The sequence below is a fragment of the Sminthopsis crassicaudata genome, chromosome 3 (assembly GCF_048593235.1).
Source record: "Sminthopsis crassicaudata isolate SCR6 chromosome 3, ASM4859323v1, whole genome shotgun sequence".
In the NCBI taxonomy this organism is placed as follows: Eukaryota; Metazoa; Chordata; class Mammalia; order Dasyuromorphia; family Dasyuridae; genus Sminthopsis; species Sminthopsis crassicaudata.
In genome coordinates this window covers 151,918,396-151,941,169 of record NC_133619.1, presented here as the reverse complement: position 1 = coordinate 151,941,169, position 22,774 = coordinate 151,918,396, and the positions used below count along the sequence as shown (strand labels likewise).

The 22,774-nt window shown below is 34.0% G+C and overlaps 1 protein-coding gene across 27 annotated transcripts in view; it reads left to right on the top strand.

The window, feature by feature from the left end:
* The window catches only part of DOCK9 (dedicator of cytokinesis 9), a 353,079-nt gene that overhangs the window by 291,865 nt on the left and 38,440 nt on the right, over positions 1–22,774 (top strand). For 16 of the 27 annotated variants that reach the window (XM_074299422.1, XM_074299424.1, XM_074299430.1 and 13 more), the window contains 6 exons: positions 2,424–2,560; positions 10,250–10,365; positions 17,075–17,212; positions 17,328–17,510; positions 19,690–19,803; positions 19,933–20,148. In XM_074299422.1, the coding sequence (XP_074155523.1) occupies positions 2,424–2,560; positions 10,250–10,365; positions 17,075–17,212; positions 17,328–17,510; positions 19,690–19,803; positions 19,933–20,148 (904 nt within the window). Of the gene's footprint in view, positions 1–2,423; positions 2,561–3,213; positions 3,258–10,249; positions 10,366–17,074; positions 17,213–17,327; positions 17,511–19,689; positions 19,804–19,932; positions 20,149–22,774 lie in introns of all 27 variants that reach the window. The other 11 variants (XM_074299428.1, XM_074299433.1, XM_074299426.1 and 8 more) reach the window with 2 other exon arrangements.

The window sequence follows — 22,774 nt, the reverse complement described above, 5'->3', positions numbered from 1 at the left end:
ATTTTGCTTAATATATCTGTGTTCAGTTTTTCTATGTTTTGAGTTGTTCCAATGCATATTGGATGAGGTCCTTGACACAAGGGTTATGCTTTTGTTATGTATTTATTTATATATGTACTTGTTATGTTTTTAAACAGTTTGAATATAAATTAATATTCAAGGTTTAAAGAAAGACTTCTGAATGTACTAAATTATTGAGAGATTCCCCTCATCCCTTTTATCATCTTTTATGGTTTTAGAGATATGATTCTTTAAATTAATAGTTACAAAAATGGAGAAGTGATACTTAATAGAATGTCCAACCTGAATGTGAAAAAATCATCTTCTTTTGTTAATGTTAGTCTCTCTTTGGAATATTTTTGAGTTTGTCTGGTTCATGTTTTATGTTGATGTGCATGAATTTAAAAGAATATAATTTGAATGAAAATATTAGCTATAACTTTTTTCCTATAATCTTCCCCCCCCCTCAAATCTAGGTAGCTGATTTATAGTAGTTATGTGTTAGATTTAATATTGCTTAAAGTCCTCTAACCTATTATTGTATTTAGATTTTTGAATGCAAAATGCATTTGAAATATATACTGGGTGTTTTTTATGCTCTTAGCTTCTCATTCCCATTGTTTAAGTCTCTGGAACTTTTTCTTAGGGAGATGAGTGATTATTTGGTAACATTATACAATTATGACAAAATTCCAAGGGTCTCTCTTTAAGTATTTTTCTGTTGTTTGGATTAGTAGAAAGGAAGCTGGACCTGAAGTCATAGATTTTGGTTCAAATTTCCTCCTTGCCACTTGCTGTCTATCACAATTTGTGATGGTTTCCTCTACTATAAAATGAGACAATTGGATTTAGAAAGTTAAGCTGTTGTTCAGTTGTTTTCAACTCTTCATGATCTCATTTGGGGTTTTCTTGGCAAAGATACTGAAGTAGCTTGCCATTCCCTACTCCAGCACAATTCACAGAGGAGGAAACTCAAATAGGGTTGTGACTTGCCCAGTATCACACAGCTAGTAGGTCTGAGGTTGAAGTTAGGTCTTCCTGACTCCATCCCTGGCCCTTTCTCTACTGCGCCACTTATATTGCCCTACCATTGGATACCTTCCAGCTCTAATTCTTGAACCCTGTGATTTCTTTTATATTTCAGCCTTTCAAGAATATGTTACACAAGAAAAAAAAATGGAAATCAAAATATTATATAAAAATAAATGTCAAAAACTAAAATGCATATTTTTAAAAATGTTACATTTTACAATGTTGAAAGTGGTAAACAGGAAACGATGTGGATCTAGAAACTGCACGGAAATTCTTAGGACTGGGAACTCTAAAAGTCCATTTTTTCCTTCAGTGGGTGGAAAGTCATTCATTTAAAAAACAACAAAGAGTTTAAAAAACACCCAGTAATATATGTTGTATGTATGTGTGTATTAAAATGAGAAATATAGAAAGGAAGATCAGAAAATAATGTTGTTGGGTTATGCTCAGTGTGGAATGTTATGTTATGCTGCACTTGATAGTAAAGTCCCATTCAGCTTCTGCTGCATGTTAAAAATGCTGAACTGGGATTTCAACTTTAAGTGCATTAAAGGTCTTGATCATCGGTAATAGCACTGTTCCTACTCTTTTCCTAAGTTTGTCATGTTGGGATCCCTCAATGGCATGTTTTGTCTGAAGATAGTAAATGCATGGTCTGTTATACCACACAGAATAACAAAATAAGAAAAATAAAAGGTTGGCGATGGGACCGGGGAAGTTTGTAATTCCGGCACTGGTTTCCGTTTTTCATGAGCTCTGGTGATGGTACGCTGTAGGAAGGTAGTCTTTTCTGATTGCTAACACAGACCACTTTTCTCTTTTCTTTACTTGATTGCTGACAAGTTTAACAAAGTGTATGGCTCTTCTCCCTTCCTGCCTGGGTAAGACACGGGTGTGAAGATTGCCTCATCTAATCCACATTTTACTGCATGTTTGCTTTCTGTCTCTTACACTGTACTAGTTTCCAATTTTATTTCATTTTTTGTTTGTTTGTTTGTTTTGTCATTCGGTCTCTTGTATAAGCCAAAGAAATGAGTACTATTTGGATATTTGCCAAAAAATTTGAATCTCCGGTGTCACATTTAGCTGACCCTCTTTAAAAAAAAAAATCAATGAAATTTGATATTAATAAGCTGTGGCTATTATTTAGAACATATTAGCTTTGGCTTTCATTAATGCTTTTTTGGGGGGGGGTGTCAGAAATTTTGCTGTGATATTTTGTAAGGCGGCTGCCTCTTGTTTTTGCTTTCCACGATACAACAAATAGGCTGCCTTTATAAAAGCCTCGCCTGCCCCTGTTTGTGCCATAACTGCTTCACTAATGCTCCCTCTCCTCTCTGCGGTATAACAAGTCTAACTTTTGCTTCTGTCCCATTTCACCCATACTGCAGGAACCAGGAGGGGTTGGGACCCATAGTTCATGATCGAAAGTCTCAGACATTGCCTGTTTCCCGTAACAGAACAGGAATGATGCATGCCAGATTGCAGCAGCTGAGCAGCCTGGATAACTCTCTCACATTTAACCACAGTAAGTTCCATGACGTGCCATCGTAACAGCCGGCCATCTCATCCTGCAAATCAGAGGGAAGAGCCCTAGACCACACCAGAGCACACGTCATAAACTTGATTCTCTTTCCAGGTTAAAACAAGTGGGAATGAAGAGAGAGAGAGAGAGAAAGAACTCGTGGCACTATTCTTCCCCCCCTCCCCACTTTTTTTTTTTTTCCAGTAATGAATTCAGCATCTGGCAGTGACATAATGTGGAACATAGTCAATTATGGCAATAAATCATCAAGAATCAGAGACTCCACCACAATTTCCACTTCTGTTAAAAAAAAAATGTATAAAATGACTTGATCAGCTTCTAATGTTTTTAATCTTTACCCACATTAACTGCCTTGGCTTTCTATTCCAAAAGAAGAATTCATTGTACTTTTAAATTTTTTGTTAAGGCCCGATGTGGATATTGCAGGTGCTGAGAACATCTGGTAGGATCTCTTCCTCCTCCTCCTCTCCCTCACAGGGTGCATGTAATTGATCATGTTTCCACATTCTGACATTTCTGCCAGGGGGAAAATGTATTTTAATCCTTAAAACTGCTATGAGAACATAAAGACCGTGAATCAATTTCTGTAGATGTGGAAAAGCGCCCAATAACCAAGTGACTTTTTCTGTTTTCAGTGTGAGAAAGATATCAAGTGTGCTTGGAATTTCTGTAGACAATGGTAAGATTTAATCAGGTTGAAGTCGGCTTCTAAGACCACTTCACTTGTAAATGGAAACTTTTTTTGTTCTTGTTCATCTTGCCTTCCTAACTATGGAGCTTTCTAACTTCAAAATAGAGACTCTATCATTATAGGGGGGAGGGGTGCAGTTTGATTGATTTATAGCTACAGATCAGCCAAGGGGACATGTGTTTGTATATTGTCCCTAGAAATTTAAGTTTTCCAGACACATTAGGAGTTCACAAAGCAGAAACCCTAAACTCTGCCTGCTATCCAGCTTGACTAATACCACCATCTATAATCAATGCCATTCATGATAGGGGTATGACCCACAGGTTGCTCTGTATCCTCTGAGAGCATGACTGCAATTAAGGTTCAATACTAGGACAAGTTTCACATGTTAATGAAAAATATTCTCTAGTCCATGTTCATTTCTAATGGTGGGAACTCCATTTGCTGTGATTTTCATGCTCATGTCTTAACACAGGCTAAGAATAAAGAGGACATCGTCAGCTCTGTTTATTCAAATTTAAGACAACTTTTTGTCATGGGGAGAAGATACAGAGTAAAAAAAATCCCAACTCTTGGACTCTGGCAGAGTTAACATGCCTTTAACACAGCCTGAACCATGGTGAAATCAAAGGCTCAATTTCACATTCTCTTATACCAATATAATGTCTGTCAAAAAATGAATTGAGAAAGATCAAAAATCCATGTTTTATGTTACTCCTGCTTTCCTGGAGAGTAGCTATTAATGCCATGCCTGAAGGCTGTAATAATTTGTATTAATTTGTCACACATTTAATGGCTATAAGGGATTGATAACTTGTAGGCCTGAAGACAAAGTAATTATATTTTTTTAAAAATCATAACAAAAATTTCTTGTCTCTGTACTTCCTTTCCTACTTAGAAAACAGAAATTAAAATTTAGCAAAGAATAGGAAGCTGCTAGACTGTTTTCACTTAGATGACTATATTTAATCAAGTCCTTAAGTGTTTACTCTGCACCAGATACTGTGCACAAACAAGTCCCTGCTTTCTAGGAGCTCACAGTTAAAAAGAGGAAACAACATGTGAACAACTCTGTTCAAGCAAAACTATCTATGTACAGGATAGATTTGAGATCATCTCAAAGGGCTCATCCCTTTAAGGAAGACTAGGAAAGTTGTATAGCAGAAAGCAAGGACTTTAGCCAAAACCTGAAAAATAAATTAAGTAGACTAATTCATTCATTTAATAATTTGTGATTAATGAATTTATTAAATTACACAATTTATCACATTTTTACATTAATTACAATTAGAGTATTTAAAGGGACAACATGGCATGGTGGAGAAAGCTGGCCTTGGAATTAGTATATGGTTCAAACCTTCCCCATGACACCATGGATTATTTTGTAACTCCGAGCAAGTGGCTTAACCTCTCAGCTTTAGGGAACTTTCTTAAACTGTTAGTTGTAGAGCAGGTGCCAACCTGAATTAAAAGAGTTTTCTATATCACTGAAATCACAGGTTTGGTTCTTCAAAAAAAATTATTGAGATTTGGGGTGTTCTATAAGATCTTGAGAGTTCATAACTTACTTATCATCAGGATAATATACCATGATCAAGTAGGATTTATACCAGGAATGCATAGCTGGTTCAATATTAGAAAAATTATCAGCATAATTGACCATATCAGTAACAAAACTAACAGAAATCATATTATTATCTCAATAGATGTAGAAAAAAGTACTTGACAAAATACAGCACCCATTCTTAATGAAAATACTACAAAGTAGGAGTTTTCCTTAAAAATGATAAGTATCATCTATCTAAAATCATCAGCAAGCATTATATGTAATGAGGATAAACGAGATTTTACAGCTTAAGAAACCTAGAAGGCAAAAATACAAATATTACATATGGCAAACAAAATAAATAATTTTATTTTATTTTTTCCAATTCTAAAGACAATTTTCAACATTCATCTTTTGAAAGGTTCCAAATTTTTCTCCTTCCCTCCCTTCTGTGACAAGCAATCTGATACAGATTCTATATCAAGCAAAATATTCATAAACAGTTCCTTGGCCCTACCACAAAAATATCAGACAATTGTTCCAGTTAGAAACAGATCTAGTGGCCAGGGCTTGAAATGGGGTAAGGAGCCATCTGAGCATCAGGAAATTCCAGAAAACAAGAAAATTTCACATGTGTTTCGCTATCTAGTGGTAGATAGTACCACTACAAGAGGTACTATCCTCTAAATCTGTCCACAAGTGACCTAGGGAGAAGGAAAAGGGAAACTCAATGTTTCTCATGAAAGATCACAACTGCCATGCCAGATAGTTGGATTATCATTTTACAGGCAGGACCAATCTTGTTTTCTCCGACTGAATTGCTGGATCCCATAAAACCTCCTGAAAGACCAGGTTAACCTGCCTTAGAGAGGTCAGGCAATCTGTTTGTTGTAGACATCCTACTTTCTAGGCTCTACAAAGAACCAGCTGAGAGAGACTTTGGGCAGAAACTTTTAGGGTATTTTATAAAAATGAATGTTGAAAACTATATATATTTGGAAAAATAAAATACTTTTTTAAAAATAAAAGAAATGCAAATTAAAACAACTCTAAGGTACCAACTCAAAAAAAAAAAACAAAAAACAAAGCAAAACCAAAATTTAATAGAGCTCCGAAGACTGAATGTACCCCTGCACCTCACAGTCCCTTAGCCTCGATACTTTATAATCTAAAATTAGAATAAATTCAGAGGACAAAGGAACATGTAGCTATTAAATAATTAATGTTAAAGTTATAAGAAGGGCTCATTTTCAAGTTGAATAACATTTCAGGCTTATAAATATGAGTGTTTATTTTGTTTGTCTTAGTGTAAATTGATGTAAAATTTATTAGTATCTTATTTATAGTGAAAAAAACTCGTACCTTTCCCCCAACCAAAGTCTGATTTTAGACTACAGTTTTACTTAATGCTTCATACATAACGGAGCTGGTTTTGTTTAGTCTTAGCCTGGGTGCTTTTTTTTTTGTCTAGCATCTGCTGTTACTTCTTGCAAATAATTGTGCCTACCTCTCAAATTCAAATGTTCATCTTCCACCTTCTATTTCTGATATTTTCAAGTAGTTGCAACTTTCCTTTAAGTTTTTAATCTCCAAATTAGCTCAGCCAACAACAAACAAAAAGAGCATATTATACATATTATGTATTTATGTGTACAACCATGTCTATATATGTCAAATCTGAAGCAAAATCTGAAGCACTCTGTCCATTATTGTGTGCTGGGAAATATGTAACTAATTTTTTCTAGGAACACCATACTTGTTTAATAACTAATGCAGTACCTTCTGTTGGACCAACCAAAATGAGATGGGGAGAATCGTTTGTTCTGTCATGAAAGGCTTTCCAGGGATGTGTGGGAATCTGGCATGAGCTTGCAATGGGGAAAAATGATTCACATTACTAAAGAGACACCCTTTCTCCTCAGTACACGTACATCGTGGTTATTAGGAAAGACTTTTGTAAACTTCATAGCGGCCACCAGGTAGCAGCAGAGAACTGCAAAAAGCTATTAATTTATACAAAAGTCAAAGTAGACTCATTGCGTTTGCAGATGATTCCTACAGATATGTTACTTTGCCCCAACGTTTGGGCAAGAAATAATGTGAATTAAAAGTAGCTATGTCATAGGTATCGTGGGTTAAAATAGTAAGAGACCAGAGAATTCAATCCATTTTTTTCATGCGAGAAAATTAATACAGAAAATTAAGGACCAGAGGTAACAAGGATATTTCTTTAACCTAATAAACTTGGTTTTCAAGTTTATTGCAAATAAACTTATAGAGAGGGCTGTGATTCCCTTTTGAGATATATCCAGGATGTGTAAAAAATTAATGTGAGTTATAGTAGCATGTTATACTTTGCACATGTAAATAATAATGACAACAGGGTAGCTGGGTGGTCTCCTGGATGGAGTGAAGTCAAATCTCAGACATTCACTAGCTGTGTGATCCTGGGCAAATCACTTAACCCTGTCAACCTCAGTTTCTCTATCTGTAAAATAAGCAGAAGAAGGAAATGGCAAGCCACTCTACTATCTTTGCCAAGAAAATCTCATATGGGATCACAAAAAGTCAAACATGATTGAAAACAATTGATGATACTACTACTAATAATAAACTAATAATAGTAATAATAATTAGCATTTATGTAGATAGCAGTTTCAAGTTTGTAAAATACTTTATATTGTTTCATTTGATCCTCACAACAATTTTGTGAAATAGATAGCTATCATTATAATACCTATTTTATAGATGAAGGGAAATGAGAGAGATTAAGTGACTTGCCCAGGATCACACAGTTAATGTTTGAGGTAGGATCTGAACTCAGGTCTTCTTGAATCCAAAAACCACTATCTGTTTCACCTAAATTTGATAGATCTATGTCAAATGACATAATTAAATTCATGAGAGATGAATACATAACCTTTTCCATAAGAAAAATCCGCACTTGTTTTAGAGAAAACTGCATGCACATGTTAACATCAATATACTAGATATATTAGGTTATGTTTCTTTATGATATATATTTTATGTTTGAATTACATCTAGATCTATAGGCACAATCTGTGTGCACAAATATAATTATTTAGACCTCAGGAATCAGGTGTTTTAAATATTATGAAGCAGAGAAAAAACATTTTAAGAAGTTAGCTAAGACTGAGATTGATGAAATTTAAAAACTGATTCCAAAAAAGGTTTAACAAATTGATGCAAAAAAATATTCTTATACAATTGAAGATCTGTTTCAATTAGGTCTTTTAAAAATACATTAAAAAATATATATATATATATCCCTTTTCCTTCTTCCCCCTGCTCTCTGGCTTGTAGCAATTTTTGTTACTTCAGTGTCATATACATATATTTGATTCTGCTTCTTACTTCCAAAGCATATTAAAAGTATTTTAGAAGTGTTTTATAATTAATATAGTCCCATATAAGAGACAAGTATAATACTTAGGTGGCAAGTTCCTTAATGTCTTTGGGCTTCAGGTTGCCCTCTAGAACTCTTTTAAGTTACAGATAAATTGCAATCTACAATGGAGAAAATTAATTACATTCTTCTAGGATTTAGATTGGAATTATAACTATAGTTTCAACATTTTGCATGTTTGGGGATGCTTGGAGATTGAAAAAACAATTCCTTATAGTGCATTTATTTGTCTCCCACCTAATGCCCACTAGAAAACAATGAAAAGATAGATTGTAGAGTATTTATATACTATCTACTATGTGGCAGGCATGAGGTAAGCATTTTTAAATATCTCAATTGATCCTCACAATAATAAGTGCTATTTATTATCCCCATTTTATAGATGGAGAAAAAAAATGAGAAAGATTGTGATTTTCTCAGGTCTAGATTAAAATTCAGGTCTCTCAGCTCTTCTACTTCAGATTCTAAAAATAGTCCCCAACTCAAAGTCACTGAATTATCTTTTACTATCTTATCAAAGTTAAAATTTTTGGGGGGAAATTATAGAGCTTAAGAAAAGGTCCCATAGAATATTTTTGGTTGGTCCAAGAACAGTTACTGTTTGTAAGTTATGCAACTTGATTGTGATGTAAAATCACTTTCATATTAATTCTATTTTTTTCTCTTTAACTTCTTTCTATCACCACACTGTTTTCATAGAATAAACCAATGGCTTCTCTCACAAATCAACTATAGTATTATCACTAACCAAAAATGTATTCATGTTTATCCTTAAGAGAAGATTTATTGCAAAATACAAGAAAAAGAAAGCCAGAATGTAGTATTAAACTAGAAAAACTTGAACAAGATTCCTATTCACTAAAAGCAAATGTCTTAAATTAGTGATGATACTGCTTGAAATTTTGCAGTTTTTAAAAACAAGATGGAATTCAATAAAACCATATTTAGGCCCTTGTACTTTATGTTCATACTGAAGTTTAAAAAGGAAGTCGTATAATGGGTTCACAATTGAATCCCAATGTAGAATTGGCTTTTACTTGAGTAATATTTTATTCATAATTCTAATTATATAATTTAGAGGCACTGGGAGATAGTAGGAAGTTGAATAATGCATTTGGAGATCCAAGCTCTGTTTCTATTCTGTTATTAATCTTGTGAGAATTCTCTATGCATTCTGTGTTAAACTTTCCTGATCTATAAAATGGTACTACTTATTCATCTCATTGGGGTATCTTGAAAAATTGCCTATTCATTTGTAGTGCTCTTTGAGGTCCTTGGAGAAAGACATTATTATGTGAAATTAAATAATGTTGATACATGCTCTTTCTTTGCTGTCTAGGTCAGTACAATAACTTCTCATCACTAAATGCCTTTTTGCTAATGTGTGCCATTTCATAGTTTAATTTCTCAAATTTCCATTGACTACATTCACATTAATACAAAAATGATTTCACCATTGTTTAAAGAGAAGAGTAAAGTGTATATTCATGTTGTGTAACTAGTTAGAAAAACCATTAAGTTCACACCCTAAAATTTCTTTCCTTTTCTTAAACATTTCTTTCACTGGAAGTGACTTTCATTTTTTTTTTTTTTAAGATGGCTTGCAGCAACTAGGAAGCAATGCTGTCAACTCCAGATTATTTGTGGGGACAGTCATTATCTGTATAAATGTCTACAGTCTCATTTAAGCAATAGTTTCAATGACCTTCCCTACCAAATTTTTTAAAATCAGAAAATGTAGCAGCCTTGCATATAACAGACAATAAATTAGTATTGAATTGAAGTGGCTGCATGGATAAATTGGTGTTCTCATTCTTTGGAAATGCTAGCGAATAAGGAGAATTAACCAAAACTCCCAAAATCGGGAAACCAGAATTCCAAATCAGTCTTGATAATTTGCCTCTAAATAATCCAGAGTTGACTCTTCTTTCATTGCACCCTAGAACAAGCCTTTATGACAGAATTCAAACCCATTATGTAGTAACGCTCATATTATAATTCATACAGGCTACGGACACTCGGATGCCGATGTTCTTCACCAGTCGTTACTAGAAGCAAACATTGCCACTGAAGTTTGTCTCACTGCACTGGACACTTTATCGTTATTCACATTGGCATTTAAGGTTTGTTTGATCAAGAATTTCACGATCAGTTTTTTAAGTTTTAAGTTCATTCATTGCTTTGAACGCTGCTTGAACATATATACTCTTCCAGCAGTTCATTTTCTGTTAGTTGTAAATCATTCTAGGAAGTTGCTAATCCATAAATACCATTAATGAAACCATTTTACAGCTAATGACTTGAATTCCCTGAAATATAATAAAGCTTAATTTGCTAGTCTGTACAACATGCTTTGAAATGATAGAAAAACAGCCTCTGGAGGTAATTGAAGCTTGGGTAAAACAAAACATTTACCCTAGGAAATGTTTCTCCACTATACTGCACACGAGGGGATGATAAACTCAATGACTTCATCAAACATTTCTGTCTTCTTATATCTTTGTACTTTTGAATGGATCCAAATGCTGCAAGCAGTGAAAATCAAGATTTAAATGTAGGACAGCACCTTAAAATTAAGTTAATTAATACAAATGAATATGTGTTCATTTTTATTTGTCTACCCTTCTTAGTCTTTAAGTGAAACAATTTTTAAAAGTATATTTGGAGGTAGGGAAAGGAAACTTTTAAAAATTAATATTTAAGTTTTTCTGGTATCATAAAACTGTGGTGTGTTTTAATTAAGAGAAGAAAGCAGATTCTTGCTCAGACTTGTTCTTGTGTTTAGGAACCTAATATTCCTTTTTTACTAAGTGTTTATTTTCTTTTCCAAGTTAGAAACAACAACTAATGATGATGTACAATGAAGGTTAAAGCCAAGGATTCTTTTGAATAAGAATCCAAGAAAAGTTTGCCTTGCCTTAATATGCACTCAAATTACTCTATTAGTTTACTTGTTTTCTAAATAGCAATGTTCTTGTCATAGTGATTAAATCTTGATCCCTAATTAATCTCTGATTGAGCTGAGAAAACTGCAATATAAATTGATTATTCAGGGAAGAAGATTGTTTATGTGGTAGCTTACAGTATTTATGAATGCTTTGAAAACTTTTATTTTTAAAATTACTTCTTTGTTCCTTCTTTCTCATTCCTGATAAAAGCAGTCATTATTTGAAACCCTATCTAACAGATGAGAAAATGGATGTAAAAAGAATAGATATTCTTTACATCAGTATTTAGAATGAGACTAGAAAAGAGAGCTATATTTTGTGTATTTTCAATGTCTATTTTCATTAGCTTTTTTTAAAAAAAAGTAAATATTCTCATTAAAATTGAACACTGTCTTTGACCACACTTTTATGTGACAATTCCTCATTGTCAGGTTCTCATGATTCTCTGACCTAGATGTGGACAATGGGAAAAGGTTATGGTTTATAAAGTAGTGTTAGTGATACAGTTATAGCTAATTTGTGACTAGTCATCTGTCATTAGGGCAGTTTGGTGGCACAGTGGGTAATGTGCCCAACCTGGACTCAGGATATTCATCTTCCTGATGGCTATAGACAAATCACATAACTTAGCCTTAGTTTCCTCATCTGTAAAATGAGCTGTAGAAGGAAATGGCCACCCGCTCTGGTATCTTGGCCAAGAAAACCCTAAATGGGGTCACAACACAACTGAAAAACAACTGAACAATGGATTAATCATCACTTCTCAGCACTTTGGTGCTCTCTGTAATTAAGTGCAATTCACTACAAAGGACTTCCTCAGGGACAAACATACAAAACATGGGAACACAAATCCAGACATATAGGGAAGATAGCATATAACAATAAGAGATGTAATATGGGGAGGGGAACCCCCACAGAAATACAGAGAAACATTTTTCAGACTAGATCATAATTTTTCTGCAACTATTTGTAGATAATTAAATTATAATTTCAGAATTAATCCTTTCTCTGCAAAAATTAGAAAGCAATAATAATAGCCTTTATAAAATTATATTTGTTAAAAGGACAATATTAATAGGATTTCATTATTTTAATTGTTTTATAATAGAATTTATGTTATACACTCTAGGGATTAAGATTTCTTACTAATCACTAAATTGGAATCCCAAAACTCTTAGTGCAGCTTTAAGATTTAAAACCTTAAAACTTTTCTAGTTTAAAATTGCAGGTAAGATTTTTGAGACATCCTGTCTAGTGACAAAGGATATTGATATGGTGTTTTAAGGTGTAAAAACACCTAATTCTCACAAGAGACCTATGAACTCACAATGAAGACCTATGTAGCTTTCCTTCCCCTCATTTAACAAATATGGAAACTAAGGCTCACATGTATTAAGTGACTTGTCCATTGTCACACAGCTGGAAAGTATTTGATATAGTATTTGAACTCAGGTCTAATTGGCCCATATCAGCCCTCTGTGTGCTGCACTGTTTCACTGGCCAAGAAAACAAAACAAAACAAAACAAAACAAAACAAACCAGCTGGATGATTTTATAACAAAGCTTGATCATGATTTGCTACTGTTAATAACTTACTTGTTACACTGAGGTTCTAGTTTCCTCACCACATCACAAAATAAATGGATAGACTGATGGATAGATAGATGGATAGACAGATGAGCACATTACAAAATAAACGATCAGATAGATAGACAGACAAATGAAAGCAAAGGTTGTGACTAGAAATTTAAGATTTGGAGGCAGGATTGAATACAGAAGCAGATTTAGGACTGAGGATATATGTTTGTCTGGTCTTCTTAGGTTCAAACATTCAACTTCTGGCACTATACTTGTTCAGGATTGGAAAGTTTTTAAGATTTTCCATGATGTGGGCTAAGGGAGATTTTTCCTGATAGTCATCAGTGGTCAGGTCTTTATTTTCTTGGTAACAGAACATAGCAACAATGGAGATCTTCACTAAGAATCTCTCAAAGGACACAAAGATTAGGATCGACTGAAAAAAAGATAAAAACCATAAGTATTGCTTAAATAGAGAAATAAAAAGCAATTGTGTCAAAAATGACCCTTTCCAAATTGACCACTTTTAATGAATCTTTAGCAAGTTGGAAAATGAGTAGATTAAAAAACAACAACCAAGAAAATGTTCAGAAATGTCAAATATGAATTCTGTTCAAATTTTAGTAGAGAGTATCTTTCACAGTGTCTAAGTTAGGTGAATATTCTTTCAGCGATAATTGCCAGAAATGTGCCAGTAAAAAGGAGAGGAGAGATTTGCACAGGATTTACTTTAATTTGCATTATTATAATTTTCCTTAATCTATACAATTAACAAAACAGCAAATCAAGCCCTGATTTGTAGCAGTTACTTATTTTTCAAGTATGAAATGCTCAGACTCAGTCACCTTGAGAACAAGGACAGATTGTTCCAGCACACCCTTATGTAGGACCATGTTTTGAATTCATCGAAGAAAATTACTTTTTAAATCTCTTAGTAGAAAAATAATCGCTTTTCAGCTGCTCTGATCTCTCATATAGATAGATAATATATTCATAATATTTATATAATATACATATGCAAATTATTTTATGACACTATATGTATATATACACACATATATATATATATGTATGTATGTATATATACGTATGTGTATAGTGAGATGTTAGGATTACTAGGTGAGAACTCAGGTTGTCTGGACAGTGACAAGGTGAGAATTCAGGTTGTCTGGACAATTACAAGGTGAGAACTCAGGTTGACTTGATAGAAGGAGCAAGCTCATTGGCTGAAGTGGTTCTTCCCAGAAGCCCTTGCATTATCTCACGCCCATTCTCTGGGAGGATAAAGAGGACAGCACTCCAGGAAGAGAGGGGGACTCTGAATTGCATCAGGCTTGACGGGGCTCCCTGCAGGAAGGGAAGTCACTTCTCTGGACAAGAGTTAACAGCAACTGCCTGGAGACAATAGTTCGTTACAGGAAGAAGAATCTGTCGGAGAGATTTGAGTAGAAGACACAGCAGATCTCTTCCCAGAGAGTGATCCGGCAGATTCTAGAGACGACAGCTCGTTACAGTGAGAGAAAAGAAAATGCCTTAAAATTGTAAAGAGAGGCAGGATAGTTGGTGCACGGATTCAAGGCTTATTTCCAAGGCAGATTCATGTGCTATCTCAGACACATTCTATCTTTGTGACTCTTGTTAAGTCACTTAACCTCTTAATGCTTGAGATAAAATTTTTAAGATGAACCTTAAACTGAAAAGAAAATGCTGATCTAGTTTGGTGAAAGATTTCTTCATCTAGAATTTCCCTTCATCTGAATCACACAGGTCCAGTCCTTACCACTATAAAATTTTAATGTTGAGCTGTCTCAGTGTAAACCTGCTTTTTAATATAGTACTGCACTCTCTTTGCTCCTAAAATAAGTTTAATAATAATCTGCTTCTAGTAAAACTCCTTTTTATTTCTCTTAAAAGAGCTTTATGGAGTGATAAATTAACACAGCACATGAACTATATTGTAAAAATGAATGTATAATTAAAAAGAGTAATAAGAATTAAAGGGGTGCTTACACAAATCATTGAAGAGTGAATTGCTAGGAAGTTGATAAAAAAAAGTTCAACTGGGAGACATTTTTTAAAACTTGGTTGACTCTGTTAGCTAAATTAAATGAGGTCAAGCTCATACTGCCTCTGTGATTGAAAGGAAGCTTTTTTGTTGTTGAGTCTTGTCTGATTCTTCATGACCCCATTGGGGTTTTCTTGGCAAAGATACTGGAGTAGGTGGCCATTTCCTTCTCCACCTCTGTTTTATAGATGAGGAAACTGAAGAAGGTAGGGTGAAGTGATTTGCCTGGGGTCATAGAGCTAATAAGTATCTGAGGCCAGCTTTGAACTTAAAAAGATGAGTCTTCTCGAATCCAGGTTTGGCATTTTAATGACGTATCACCTCGACTGACCAAAAGAGTACTTTTCTAAAAGTAAATTTTAAAAGAGTGAATTCTAAAAGCAAAAAACCTGAATAAACATGTATGAAAATTGCTTCATTATTGTTTCTTAAATAGGCCTGTTTCTAGTATCTCATGATAATTGCCTGGAAAGTCTGTGTCCTTGACAAGACCTATTTACTAATATGAGCTTTGAAGAAGTCTAATATTAATAAAAAATTTTCAATCAAAAAATAAAAATCAATCAAAATAGCACTTAGTAATACATAGCACTATGTACCAGGCACGGTACTCAATCCAGGTAATATGAAGAAAGACAAAAATAATTTTGCCTTCAAGGAGCCAACTCAGTTTTACAAAAGGCTCCATTTCTATTAATTTGTTTAATTACTGATTCCATGACTTCATCCTTGAAAAAATTTAGTTCAGTCATTTCATTCATGTCCGACTCTTAGTACCCCCATTTGGGATTTTCTTGGCAAAGATCCTGGAATAGGTTTGCCATTTTCTTCTCCAAGTAGTTAACCTTGGTTTCCTTAGTAAAATTGAGTTGGACTAGATTGTTCTCTAAAGGTTTCTTTGAACCTTCAAGTTATATGATCTGATGTTTTTGTTTTTTTTTTGCTTCATTAAGTTTTGTTTTTAAGGAACCTCATTCACCATTGAGTTGAAAGGATAAATATTAATTTTTAATTTCTGTAATTCTAACTTCATCCAGTTTACTTGGCAACAAAGCTAGTTTAAATAGTTTGCTCTCTTGTGTGTTTATCTATTGCTTGTCTAATAGAAACTATAAAATGAATTTGGAATGCAATCCTTTGGAAGATTTTTGTTAGAATTTTATTTGGATTACGATGTTTGTCTATAGACATTCACAGTTAATAATCAGCTGCTTCTATGAACATGCATATACAATAGTATATACATTTTGTCCCTTCTTGAAAATGCTCCCAAACCATTTCATATGCATATATAAGTGAAAAAGGCCATGTGTGTGAACCTCTTGCTGTTCTGAATCTTTAGGGAACTAATGTGAATTATTTGACCAGCCAGACTTAGAAAATACTGAATTAATGAAGTCATTTGCATGGAGGAAATCTTGAAAGTTAATTGGAACTGCCCAAACTCCCATTCAGTCTTTCTATCATGACTTACTTTCTAATTTTTTCCCTTTAAGAATAAAAGGTAGTTAAAAATAATAATAATAATAACTTGTTACATTTAGATTAACTTAGAAGCCACACATAGTTCCCCCCTCTTTCCTAATAGTATGTTTGTTTCCTGGATTATATTTCAGTCAGTTGTCCCTAGTTGTGGGACTTCCATGTGTGACTACAGCTAATAATTGTAATGACAAAGGATTATGCTACATATATCACATCTCATTCACAAAACATAATTCAGGAATCCTCCTTAAATATAATAATAATAAAGTATAATAAATAATATAAATATATCAATAGTATAGATAAATAATAAAGTATAATCTTAAAATCTGACAGGTTGATTTTTGAATGACAGTAAATAATATGTTAAACATAATATATAGTTTTATTGAGATATATGTACATACCATAAATAAATATCTAGTAAATAGTACCAAAAAAACCCAACACACCCCATATGCTACATAAGCATTTAAATTTATGAGACTAAACTTGGAATATTATTTGTATGATATGAAGATTCTCTCCTTCACTGAAAGACTTTATGCATGATGTTAGAGAGGAAGTGTCAAATAGGGCCTAACAAGTATATTTAGAACACAAGTTGTTTCAATTTTAAAAATAAAAGTTTTGATTTCTAGACAGCTGGTCAGAAAACATGGCTATTCTGTAAAATCCACTCCTATTTGAAAATGCTTTCAAATTCCTCAGGGATTTCCAGTCTGTCTTCTAACTATTGTGATTATCTATTTTAAGAACCAGCTCCTGGCTGATCATGGACATAATCCATTGATGAAAAAGGTTTTTGATGTTTACCTGTGTTTTCTTCAAAAACACCAATCTGAGACAGCTTTGAAAAACGTCTTCACTGCCTTAAGATCATTAATTTACAAGGTGAGTCGCTTAATGTAGATAATTTGTTACTTATGCATCCCATTTGCTGCATCTGAGATTCAAGGGCAATTTATTGGGCATTAATTTTTACAACCTTGGTTTCCTTTTCCCCCAGTTTCCCTCTACATTTTATGAAGGTAGAGCAGACATGTGTGCTGCGTTGTGCTATGAGATCCTGAAGTACTGTAATTCCAAGCTGAGTTCCATTCGTACTGATGCCTCCCAGCTGCTGTATTTTTTAATGAGGAATAATTTTGACTACACAGGAAAAAAATCCTTTGTGAGGACACATCTGCAAGTAAGTGTGATTTCTCATTTAGGCACAGATGGATTGTCTTCATTTCTTAAATTTTAGCTGAATAATTTCAGTGTCCTATTTATTGATCTGTCTTCTCTTTCAAATTATAATATTCTGGCTCCAAAGATGTATTATTGTAATGGCAAAATGCCATTTTGGCCAAGTCCCATGTGTTATTTTCCCAAATTGCACAAGAATTAGCATGAAATTATTATTATAATTTAAATATTGAGACAGTGTAGTAAAATGGACTGAAATGCTTAGCTCAATATAATATAAAAAAAGTTCTCAGAGTCTTAGATATAGGAAACAAGGAAATAGGTATGTGTTGACACTTTACAAATAGCATCTTGTTTGACCCTTACAACAGCATTGGAAGGAAGGGGCTATTGTTCTCATTTTATAGTTGAGGAAACTGAGAGAGAGAGGTGAATTGATCTGGCCAAGGTCACATAGCTAGTAAATGCCCAAGATAGAATTTGAACTCAGATCTTCCTGATTCTGGACCCACCTCTCAATCCACTGTCATCCATCTTCCTGGGAGCCCCAAATCTTACCCCTTCATTTATAGATGCAAGACTAAGGCTGAAATAAGGCCAGATAGGTTGAGCCTGGATTTGAACCCAAATCAAAGGTGCTGAATTATGATACTTCCTTCCATGAAGAGTTTCTCTAAGAAACACACTGATTATGAAGGAAAAGAGGCTTCAAATTAGCATCCTTTCCCCCTTGTTCCCCACTTATATATTTTTTGGCTTTGGACTATGCAAAATACTACCAAATTTTCTTGAATTCCTTATTTCTAAATTTCTTTTTTGCTGATCACTCAAGATACTACATTTATTATCCTTTCTTCTTTCCATATATAAATGATGGAAATACTTTTAACTTTTTAATTTCCATTCAGTTATTAATTTCCACCCCTGTACATTGAGCTCTTTTCAATGCATGGTATTATGTTCTGAGGGAGAGACATAACAAATAATAAATTCTTCTAGAATACATTGCCTTTATCAATGAGAATGGTGTATCCCTTCCCCCATTCTTTCCCTGTCTCATTGCCTCCCTAAAAAACAAGCTTTGGAAAACAATAAGTAAATGTACAAATAACATTTGGTAGAGATATTATTGACTGACTTTGGAATCAGAAGACGACATCACAATTCACTTACTTTATGATCATGAGTAAATAATACTTGCAGGACTTTAGGTTTTACTATATACAAATCACCTCTTGACTATTGCAATACCTCTCCCAGGTAGAATAATGTTGTCCTTATCTTATAGATGAGGAAATCAAGTTTAGAGATTTTTAGCAGTATGGTACATGTTTAAGAGTTGTCAGTCAAATCCAGGTCTCTCCCAACTCTCAAAGTGAGATAAATTACCTAACCTTTCTGAAGCTCTCATCCGTAATCCCAAATTGTCTCAATTTCCCAATGCTAAAAAGGGGATCATAATAGTACCTATCTCACAGTTTTGTTATAAGGATCTAAAGAGACAACATTTATAATGTGCCTAGCACATAGTAGGTGCTTACAAAGGCTTGTCCATTACCCTTCCCCACTGTAATTCATTATAACATACCTACTTTCTCCATTGTTCTATGCTTTACATTTGTATCACTGATGCCTGGAACATTGTAGGCACTTAAATACTTATTGATTGATTCAAGAAATTAGAAAGAAAACTCTATAACCTTAATTAGAAATTAGATTAGAGATTAATTAGAAAAATGGGAATTCATGACTAAATTTTGTTAAACTATTTGCCTTCTCAATGAGAGGGGAAAGGCAAGGAGGATGGGAGAGAATTTGGAACTCAAAACTGTAAAAAATAAAGTTAAAAATTGTTTTTACAAGTAAATGGGGAGGAAAAGTCACTCAGAAAATAAAATTAAAATGTGAATCATTCCATGAGTAATAAGATATCTAATTCCTGTCATTAGATAATCTGCCAATGAAAGTTTCAGCATACAAGTCCTTAAATGAATTTGAAGTTACCTTCCAGAAGAAATCTATAGGAATAAAAATGTTTTGTGAACATTTTTAGCTACATTCAAAGAAGTACTAGTTACAACAATTAAAGCTGTCCCTGTAAACATCCTGACTAAAACTACAATCTCACGGAGTAGATATTTGAATGGAAATTGATTAGATTGTATTGATATTTCTTCAAGGTTATCATTTCTGTGAGTCAATTGATAGCAGATGTTGTTGGAATTGGAGGAACCAGGTTCCAGCAGTCCCTTTCCATCATCAATAACTGTGCCAATAGTGACAGGCTAATTAAGGTAAGTAGCCAAGTTTCTCCTTGCCTCTGTATGGGGGGGGGGGGGGAAGAGATAGAAATCCTCATTTCTAACCAGTATTTCTAGACCAGAAAATGAATCCATGAATGCTCTGATCTTCTCTGATTTTAGCACACCAGCTTCTCATCCGATGTAAAGGATTTGACCAAACGGATTCGCACAGTTTTAATGGCCACAGCTCAAATGAAAGAGCATGAAAATGATCCTGAGATGCTGGTAGATCTCCAGTACAGTTTGGCCAAGTCCTATGCAAGCACTCCGGAACTCAGAAAGACGTGGCTGGACAGTATGGCAAGAATCCATGTCAAAAATGGAGATCTCTCTGAGGTAGCTTTAGTTTTGTGATTTAGGTAATATAATAAGGTATTATTCATCAGTTAACATTTTGTGCTTCAACATACAGTGAAAACTGTAGAGCAGTGATGAAAAAGTAAAAAAAAAAAAAAAATAGGGGACAACAAATTGTACATAATGGATCCCTGGAAGCCACACATGACAATTGTACATTATGTACAATTTACAATCCCCCACTTGGGGAGTTACAAGCTGGACCTCTGTTTGACACTTCTGCTACAGAAAATAGAAATACTAGTCTCTGCTTCAAGAGGGCTTCTAATCTAACTGGGTAGATAAGACACACAAAAATTTAATTAACATTAAGAGTGGTAGTCTATCTAAAAAGAAGTGCTAAGTATAATTTTTATCAAATTGCTTGCCTTCTCAATGAAGGGGAGCAGAGTGGAAGAAAATTTGAAACTCAAAATTGTATTAAAACAACACAAAACAAAACACAATAACAAAAAAACCCAAAGTTTAAAAATAGTTTTTAAATGAAAAAAATAAAATATCAAAATAAAAACAATTTTAAATTTAAAAAGCACAGTGAGATCACTGTGGTTTGGAGTAGCCAGGAAAAGATTGAGTTCGACCTTGAAGAATAGTAATCTAGAAGGAAAACATTACAGAGAGCAAAGACATTTGCAGTGTATTAGAGGATATGATTAGTGAAGTAATAACAGGAAAGATTGGAAAAGTCAAGTGGATTCAGATTTTGAAGACCTTGAATGTCAGGATAGGAAGTTTATGACTTAACTTATAATCTTTGGGGAATTACTGAAGGCTTTTGATCAGGGTAGAATGATATAATCAAAAATAATGCTTTGAGTCTGTTATGTGTAACTTTAAATAGTTTAATAATGTTGCTGCTAGGATTACTTTTAAAATCCACCATCGATATTTTTCCAAATAAAATTCAATATATATCAAAGGCAGTGTGCATAAAAACACAAAGATTTACATTCTTTGATCAATTCCTTTTGAGCCATCTATCCAAAAATTAAGAGCTTATTATATTTCATTGACATTTAGAACCTACATCAACTCTCCTGTGACCATATTTCAAGTGAAAGGAAGTCATATGGTCTGTAGTTTGAGAATATTTTTAAATTGTTCTTTCAAAAGAATAAGCCTCCTGGATGCCAAAAGGGGCTAATTATTGTTGCATTTTATTCTGTGCTGTCAGGACTGAATTGTTATAACCTGAACAAGAGGGAGCAAAGATTATTGAATTTAGAGCTGGAAAGGAACTGAGGGGCCATTGAGTCTAATCTTTTCCTTTTACAGATGAGGAAACTGAGGCAGACAGAAGTTAAGTGACTTAACTAGGGTCACTAAGTTAATATGTGTCTGTGGCACATTTTGAATGCAGGTCTTCCTGACTTTTAAGATCAGCCCTCTGTCACATTGAATAACTTTAGTCTGTGAAAACAAGTGTTTTCTCTTCAGTCAATCAGGAAGCAACTCCTATTTACTTTATTACTAGTTTTTTAGTTAATTAAATAATTAAGTATCATTAAGCACCTCCTATGTGTCAGGCATCATGTTAAGTACTGGGAATAACAAAAGATAAATAATAATTGCATTTTTCTCACAGGCTTTTTGTTAGGAAAAAATTCGATAACATTTGTAAAAAACAATTTAAAAAAAGACACCCTATATAATGCTTGGAAAATAATAAGTGACATATGAATGCTTATTCTCTGCCTTGTTTATGTCCACAGTGCTTAGCACAGTGCTGAAGTTAAATTAAATAAAGTAACATTTATTAAGTGCTTGCTACTCTGCTAATTTCTGGAAATCAAAATACAGACCAAAAGAAAGACAATCTCTGTTTAGATTCTAATAGGGGAGAACAGCACATAAAAGTGAGCTGGAAGGGAAGACCACGTTGGGGCAAAATTCAGAAGTGGGGATGGCTGACCCGAGCCTTTCCTCAGAGTAGCCCAAAGTAGATACGAAAATCTCACAAATGGGAGAAAGAGGCTGCAGGGGTGGGTAAATGCTTAATAAACTCTTTTTGATTGATAAAGTAAATGGAGACGACTGAAAATTCCTGTGAGATGGACTGTGACCCATGCTATTATGATCAGAAGTTTAAATTTTCCATATCATAAACTGGTCATCAAAGCCCTTTCCAGTAGTGCAGAATGTAAGGGGAGGAGGGCTTCTATTCTTTTCCAGCTCCCAAACCTACTCAGCTCAGGTGTGAAGGTGCCTGAACAAATACCTCAATTCTACTTTGGCTCTGTGCATACAAAGAACTACACAGAGAACCATTTTAATAGCAGGCATTTATATGGTGCCTTTACGTTTACAGAGCATTTTATAGACATTCTATCACTGAAGTCACACAACAACAGATGAGGAAACTGAAGAGTCAAAAAATCAATTCACTTGTCTGAGATCACAAAACTACTAATGTTAGAACTGAGATCCAATTTCAGGTATCTCCTGACTTCCAAGCCAGCACTATTTCCACAGTTTGTTGCTGCAAAGAGCAGTCAATCTGACCACCCTTGGCCAGATTATCATGTAGCTTCTATGGCAACATGGGGGTAACAGCAACCCACAACCAAGTAGTCATTGGACAGGAGTCTACATGAGATCATTCCTA